Source organism: Perissodus microlepis, chromosome 7 (assembly GCF_051167445.1).
Source record: "Perissodus microlepis isolate ML-2025 ecotype Zambia chromosome 7, ASM5116744v1, whole genome shotgun sequence".
Taxonomy (NCBI): domain Eukaryota; kingdom Metazoa; phylum Chordata; class Actinopteri; order Cichliformes; family Cichlidae; genus Perissodus; species Perissodus microlepis.
In genome coordinates, this window is record NC_140467.1 from 47,436,189 (window position 1) to 47,444,284 (window position 8,096).

The following is an 8,096-nucleotide window of genomic DNA, read 5'->3' on the forward strand; positions in this document are numbered from 1 at the left end:
TGACACTGGGAGGGGAAGCAGTACAAACTGTAAGCTGCTGGGGGATCCATCTTGCCTGAAAAAACAGACCAGGCTGAAGGATTTTCCAGTTTATTGACTCAAAAACTGCATCGTTCCCCATTAGACGTGTTGGGGAGCCCGAGGAGGGGGCTGTGTCGCTGTTTGTAGGATGTCCCGACATGAGGGTGAGTTGATAAACAGGTCCACGGCGCCCCGGTTGAAGGCTACATTACCTGAGCAGCTAGCTTCTGGGGCTAGCTTTGCTAACTGCTTGCTCATGTCTGAGAGGGTTGTTGCGCTTTTCGCCGTGTGTTACTAGGCTTGTCCCTTGTCGTGTGTGTTTACTGTCAGCAGTTCTGCTGTACACACCTGTCTCGTGTTTTCTAAATCGAGGCTGGAGCGTTTTTACTTCACTCGACCTGTTCGCAAAAATACGGCAGCAGAGCAGCAGTTAGCCGTTGCTAGGTACTGCGTTACCTTACATTAGCCGGGCTAGCGAGCAAGCTAATGTATGCTAATTCAAGGAGTCGTTGGTTTACCTGTGACTTTTTCGTTACTTATACCGGCACTGATAAGTTATTCAGCGTCTTACATCCCGATATTGATGTCACAACATTTTGCTCATATTCAGAGTATTTATTCATTGAGAGCTTGAAGCTATTCAATTAGCGCCATACTGTCCCGTCTGGTCACACACTGCTGTTAGCGAATGCACTGTCATCAAGAAGACTGAAAGTCTAAGGCCTCTGACTGTATAACCAGTAACTAAGTTGGCTAACTAGCAGCCTGCTCTTAAGCAGGGTTTAAGTTACGATCAGTGTAACCGAAAACTTCAGCTTTGGCTAATTTCATTCAAACATTTCAAGACCTGCCAGGTGTTGTCCCGTCAAATTGCCTCAGAAGTTTTAAAAGAAGCACTATAATGCAGACATGATCGCAGTAGCTTTGTCGACCATTCTTGGACATTCTTTGTGAATTATCTGAGGTTATATGTTCAAGGTACAACAGAGGTGTCTAATAATCTGCTTCGTGGTCCTCTGCTGGACCAGTTCGTTTTTCAGCTGAGACTAGGATTGTGCAGATGGTTAAAATTCCTTTTAAGCAAGATACTCAGTTACTTATCCTGTTGAGCTTGCTTCTGTCTAACCAAGCCTCTAAGTAACTCCCAAAGCGGCCTGTTGCAGTTTGATTGGTTTCTTTATGTCAGCATCTGTTTAATAACAGATATCTTTTGTGCATATTGTTCCTTCAGGTCTCTGTTGTTAGATGTGAGATGAGTCAGAGAAAACTCCCTTAATACTTGTTTACATATTTACTAGTACTTGCCAAATAAGGCACTCTGTAATGTCAGGAAATGTCAGCATGATGTCTCATTGAAAACAGCTTTTTTCCCCTTTCTGCCTATGCCCAGTTCCCCCCACCCCCCCAACCAATTTAGGTGTTGTCGATCTTGGGGGGGGGATAACAAGGAGCAGCCTGCTGCCTGAAAAAGAGTGAACTGTGTTAAAAGTGAGCAATGAAAGCTGCTTTCAGATAAATCTGAGTTGGTTGTGAAGTCTGCTGGAATTTCAGCGTTCTTCATTGCTGGCACTTGTTGGTTGGTGCCACTCCAAAACGCATGCTTGTGTAAGTGAGACTGGCCTGCAGATATGGGATCGCCTTCTCACAGTCAGCCTCTGAGACGCCTTTATAAGGAATTTGTGAAAGTATTGTCAGGTCCACGTGTTTTATTTCCTATTCTCGATTTCTGTTTTGCAGGTGTGAGCTGCGATGCGTGTTTAAAGGGCAACTTTAGAGGAAGACGGTTCAAGTGTTTAATTTGCTACGACTACGACCTGTGCGCATCGTGCTACGAGAGCGGAGCCACGACAACAAGGCACACCACAGAGCACCCCATGCAGTGTATATTAACCAGGGTAGACTATGGTAAAGACCTAACTCTGTGGGTTTCTGATTATATGCATGCTCGCCATGCCTGTTGTACAGGATGGTGATACTGCTAAGGACTCCAAAGTGTGATTACAAGCCATTCGTCACATTTTCAGCGATAAATATTGTTGATTATTGAAAGTAATCATCAAAATAGTGATGAACATCAATAAGAGCTGTTGTGTTTGACCATCTTCTTGCAGATTTGTACTATGGAGGAGACACTTTTTCAGTAGAGCAGCCACAGTCGTTCACATGTCCTTACTGTGGCAAGATGGGCTTCACAGAGACATCCTTACAGGAGCATGTCACCTCGGAGCATTCAGAGACTTCCACGGAGGTGGTGAGTACACTCACTGCACAAACGGAACTGCTCAGTAGACTTTTGTGTACTATTATAAGCTTAGAAATGTCCTCATTTCTCTAAGCATCCCCAGCATCCTAGTTTATCTCTGCTATCTACTGGCATGCTCTGAATTTAGTCATCATTGTAATTCTCAGTTACTACACTTAAGCTATTCAGTGACATTTTATGAGCATTCTCCACTGCTGAGCAAAGCAAGACAAAGGCTCAGGCTGCTCATACTGCTGACACCTGGCTGCCTAGTAGGTTGTCCGACCAACAGCTACTTGAGAGCGGAGGTGAAAAGATGCCATTGAAGCGTGTGACCAGAGCTAACTTATTATTTAACTTAGTATTTGTGTTCCTCATGACTATTACTGCCAGATGAAATGGAAATTAAAATGAAGTCAGCATTTTCCACTTTTTGATTGTTTAATTTATCCTGTACAGATTCATTTTCTGTAGCAATAAGGTTTTTATTTTTTTAGATTCATACCAAGTGATTGACCACAATTTTCTACTCATTGGCCCTGAGTGGTCAAAAAAGGTTAATGGCAATAGCAGTTTAATAAAGTATATTCTTTAGCCTAACAGTTAAAGCTTATATATATATATATATATATATGTGTGTGTGTGTATAAGTACCCTAAACCTTTTGTGAGGTAGAAGAGTTGCTGCCTGCAGACATGCCAGTTTGTATGATGAGCTCGATCTTTCTTTTTCAGATCTGTCCAATATGCGCTGCCTTGCCCGGAGGGGATCCCAACCATGTCACAGATGACTTCACAGCTCACCTCACTCTCGAACACAGAGCACCAAGAGATTTAATATCCTTTTCATTTAACCACACAATAGTGTCAAAATAAGCCTTTTTTTTTTTCTACATGAATTGTTTTAAATAGCAAGATTCTTCTGTGTGTGTGCACATTGTGACCGAATTTAACCTTAACAGTCCTCCTTTACGATGAGTCCAGCAGTGTGCGGCATGTACGCAGGATGTTCCACCCCGGGCGAGGACTGGGCGGCCCCAGAGCACGACGGACAAATATGCACTTTACTAGCGGCTCCACAGGGGGACTTTCATCCTCCTCATCACAGAGCTCCACTTACACCCCCAGTAACAGAGAGGCAATGGACCCCATCGCAGGTGAGCATCAGGAGTTTACCCACAATGTTTGCAAAATGCAGAAATGTTCCCCAAAAATGCAGCAACATTAATTATACAGTCTAAGTGGTATCCTGATGTTGGTGGTGTTCCTGGATCGTTGTAATTAATGTTGTCATTGCAAGTGATCAATGACATTGTTATGGTGTCATAGTTTTGTGACGTGGGGAAAAAAATGTCCACTCAGGAAACCCTTGATCACATCCTAAACAATGAGGAAAAACTGGGTGGTTAGGATATGATCGTGGTTCAAAACCCTGTAGATCACAATCCAGTGCTGGTGGTTAACAGGAGCATTTTTTTAGTTAGTGAGATCTTGAACTTTTTCAAATAACTTTTAATTTTGTGTTGCTATCTCGGGCCCATTTCACAGTGGCCCTGAAGAAACAACACACCGAAATCAAAACTCTTCATTCTGTATTCAATGCTGACTCAAGCTAAATTCCATCGCAAATACAAATTTTGGCAATCGTTGTGTAAAAGTGACCAGTGATTGAATGTGACGTGTGAAAGATGCGCAAACAGAGAATGTAACATCACACACACGGTGAAGATAACGCAAAGTTTCAGTCAGGTTGGCCCAGATGTTAAAGAGGAGAAGAGTACATGCAGAAATATATGTGCTACGATCATTATAGCATCAAGATTACAGTATTTATTTAAAAAACAAAAGTAAAGGGTGTGCCTCATTTATAGATGGTTGTCAAGAAACAGTTTAGGCAGTCACATTTTGAAGTACCATATTTTGTTTTTAATCGTCATACTGTGTTGCTTGCAAAAAAATGCACGTGACCGAATCTTTCTTCGTCTTTTTACGCTGTCTTTTAAAAGTCTGTTTCATTTAGAAACAAATAGTCTTTTCTTCTTCTTCTTCTTCTTCTTCTTCTTCTTTTTGTGTTTGTGTGCGCACGTCTCCTGCAGAGTTGTTGTCTCAGCTGTCAGGTGTGCGGCGTGCTGCAGGAGGGCAAATAAACTCGTCGGGACCTTCAGCCTCTCAGCTCCAGCAGCTCCAGATGCAGCTGCAGTTGGAGCGGCAGCAAGCTCAGGCGGCACGACAGCAAGTTGAGACGAGCCGACACGCGACGCGACGCGGCAACAACCCGGGAAACACCGGCGCCGCCGTCCCCCAGCCCAGCACAGCAACTGCCAACAACACCACCGTGGGTGAAAGCAATCCGGCGTCCTCGTCCCACAGCTCCCAGTTCCTATTAGCACGGTGAGTGGAGCAGGAGGTGGACTTTAGAGTTTGCCTATAAATCCATGTGTTTCTGCTAACAGACTGTCAGAACACAGATATCCAGCAACAACACATGACTGCTATAATAAAGTATTTTGATAGTAAATACTAAGTTTGGTGATAACTGATGTTGGGAAGTAACTGTTTATATTAAAACCACATTCATTTTATAGTTTAGTAAGGTGCAGTGACTGAGGAAAAATATGTAACTGAATTATTTACAATGTAACTATAAAAGGTTACAGCTGGATACTTTTTTTGGCCTATTTCCAGAAAAGCAGGTCAGCAAAGCTCTTGACACAAATTGAGTGCAGCACCATCAGGGGCTGGATGGAAAGGAACCGTCTCTGTCTAGACGAGCTGCTTTCATGTCACAGTGTGTTGCTCAGATTTGGTACTCTGAGGAAACGTCGACAGTCAGTCCAAAAGTCCTCACGCCTCACATGTTATTTATGTTTAAACACTTATAGACTAAATTTACATGTGGATTTTGCTCATTGCCCATTGAGTTGGCTCTATATGCATTTATGAATGTACAGCTTTGTATTCAGCTTTATTGCTATTCAGTCACAGGATTAGAGAAGTAACCAATCCCCCTTTGCTTTTCTGTCTTGTGATAAACGAACCAAAATAAATTCTAGTAGAAAATAGTTCTGTGACTTGGTGCAGAAGACAGTATCGGAAATAATACTTCAGTAGATTGTTGATCATTTTTCCATTTCATGAACTTTTTAGGCATTAAGAAACAAAAATTGTCACCGAGCTTAAACGTGCAGACTGTAACCTCAGCAGAGTCCTTCTTACTGCTTTTAGTTAAAGTACTTCTTTGTACTGTAATACGTTTCTTACCTGTGTGAGTGTTAATGAATATAACCGTTCTGTAGGTTGAATGAACCCAAGATGTCAGAAGCAGAGCGGCAGTTCCTAGAAGGCGAGCGAGCCGACCGCAGCCTGTTTGTCCAGGAGCTGCTTTTGTCCACCCTGATGCACGAAGAGAGCTCCTCTTCAGATGAGGACGACCGCCGAGACTTCGGCGACTTCGGAGCGATGGGCTGCGTGGATATCATGCCTTTAGATGTGGCGCTGGAGAACCTCCAGCTTAAAGAGAGCAGCTCTACGGGGAAGGAGCCTCCGCCGCCGCCTCTTTGATGTCCGAGCATCAAGCAGACTGTGTCCTCCGTGCTGCAACTGTCAGTGATGGGCAGCAAACAGCAGCAGCAGCAGTCCCCCATACCCCAGCCTACCCCACCCCCAGCCTCACCCCCTCTCCCTCCCCTCCGATTTTCTGAGTTTGTTTTCGGTGATTGTAATTTCAGGCCTGTCACCACATTTGTTATATTGTAAACAAAAATAAATGAGAGCAAGTGGGATAAATGTGTGAGTGCGCGACACGAGCAAGTGAGCGAGAGAAGAGAACTATATAAATCTATATAAAATATATATGAAGTCGATAATCAATCCACATTACTTTTCTTTTATCAGGTAAATGTTACAGGCAGCTGTGGCAGACCTTTGCTTCCTGTGACATGAAAACGGCTCTCCGTATAAATACTCCACATTCAAAAAGTGAAGAGGGCACAGGCTCCTCTGATGAAGCTGCTGTGTGTGTTTATGACTATTAATAAAGTGCTTGGATGGGTTACCATTAACTACCGCATGCAGTTATTTGCAGCGTGCATGACTTAATGACCCTGTCATTAAAACCTTTTCAAAATCCCAAAGCTCACAATTGTTAAATGATCATTTCTAGGGATGCACTGATTGTTTTGTTTAGTTTGTTTTTGCTTTCGTGCTACATAAAATGAGGAACTCTCCAGTTTGAAATGCATAATGTCACATGACAGGCGAACAAAGGTCACTGCCGTCTTATTTAGAGATAGACTGTAGTGCAGATACGTCGGTGCATCCCTGGTTATTTCAGACGTGGTTAAGTATTGAAAGTGTAGAAGTTTGACAAAGACGGTGAAATCTGAAAGTGTATTTCGTCAGGTTTTCTTTGAAGTATTTAAAAAGGAGAAACGATTCGATTCTGCTGCAGTGTGTTTCTCAACCCCGCTCTCGCCTTTTTTAGTGCATCAGAGGGAAACTAGAGACGGAAGAAAGAAGCTCCTCTCTGATTTTGTTTTTTCTAGCTGGTGTTGTTCAGCTATAAACTAAAGTCACAGTATACTTCTGAATTTATCGATGAGTGCAAAGTCCCGACTTCCTCCGTCATTCCTGTACAGGCTTCACACCGTTCCACATGCTTTTGATGCTCAATATCAGGACCTGGAGACTTTTCACGCAGGAGGTTTTTCTTTGTTTGGTTTTTGTTTTAATTTAACACCCTTTCTCTCTAAACTAGCACCTTCTATTTATTCATGTTTGTTTCCTGACTCTTTGGAGCCTTGATGTGGATCATGCCACCTTCATGCCTTTACTTTCATCCTCTATGTAAAAATGCAATGAGATGTATATTAAATTTTGTTGGTTAACTTTCATAACGGTTCTAAGACATGGGCAGATTTTTTTTTTTAAAGATGTAAATTTAGAATACAATAAATAACTGCGCACAGCTTTTAATGAAAGCAAGAGACACTATGCCTTTTGCAGCTTGTCTTATTATTTCAGAAAAAACCTAAAGTCCCGGGATGGGAACGTTAGCAGCTCTCCAGTCACTTTTTACTAATGAGATATCCGTCTGATTGAGCTTTAATAAATCCTAAATAACCACTGATTTAACCCTAACAGTAGTCTGGATGTATCTGCCAACTGTAAGTGCATAACGTGTATAACGCAGTTGTAATGAAATTAATAGTTTTTGATTAGGACAAGTTCTATTTGACTAAAATGATCTGTATTGATAGTATAAGGTTTCTAAAAAAGGGGCTACCATTAATATACAATACAAAAATGTGGTATGAAAGCTAAAGCAGAGTTTGTCCATAATTCATTAAGCTATAAAAAGTTATTAAGCTTTAATCAGCTGATTAGCACTTCGCTTAATTCAGTTAATCAGGTGACTGAGGGATTTTATATATACTCTTCCTTGAAGAGGGTGTCGTTGGATTTGATGGATGTAGGGACCTAAAGGTGTGGACTACATCCACAGTGTGCCAAGGTAGGCTTCTAACACAACCACATGACATTATAAAAAAAAATCTGTGCTGTTCTTGTGCATGTGTGTGTGAGGCCCTCCAAGGCCAGCTGTCCTCGTCACTCCTCAGCAGTTATTGTTAGAAACAAATGGTGCCCATGGGATACTTTTCACGACACATGTTGCACTGCTGCTTCTTTTTAGAGTGTCACGCCACCAAAAGCGACAGGTTAAATGTTACACTTCAGGAGGCAGCGTTAGGTTTATCCTGATGGGTCAGCGATTAGGGACGATACCTGGAATATTAAGTAGTGACTGACTGGGGAGGTGCCTTGAAGGACATGAT

At 42.4% G+C, this 8,096-nt stretch overlaps 1 protein-coding gene across 1 annotated transcript; it reads left to right on the forward strand.

The window, feature by feature from the left end:
• kcmf1 (potassium channel modulatory factor 1) lies at positions 1 to 7,157 on the forward strand. Its single transcript, XM_084935523.1, has 7 exons — positions 1 to 185; positions 1,759 to 1,926; positions 2,133 to 2,272; positions 2,998 to 3,099; positions 3,236 to 3,419; positions 4,359 to 4,653; positions 5,559 to 7,157. The coding sequence occupies exons 1-7, from the start codon at positions 170 to 172 to the stop codon at positions 5,821 to 5,823; spliced, it is 1,170 nt and encodes a 389-aa protein (XP_084791649.1). The 5' UTR covers positions 1 to 169; the 3' UTR covers positions 5,824 to 7,157.
• Positions 7,158 to 8,096: the final 939 nt, after the last annotated feature.

What these genes read in the sequence shown, in the direction of transcription:
- kcmf1 (XM_084935523.1), top strand. An exon ending in ATTAACCAGGGTAGACTATG is followed by an intron (nt 1,927 to 2,132) that starts GTAAAGACCTAA and finishes ATCTTCTTGCAG; the next exon opens with ATTTGTACTATGGAGGAGAC. An exon ending in ACAGAGCACCAAGAGATTTA is followed by an intron (nt 3,100 to 3,235) that starts ATATCCTTTTCA and finishes GTCCTCCTTTAC; the next exon opens with GATGAGTCCAGCAGTGTGCG.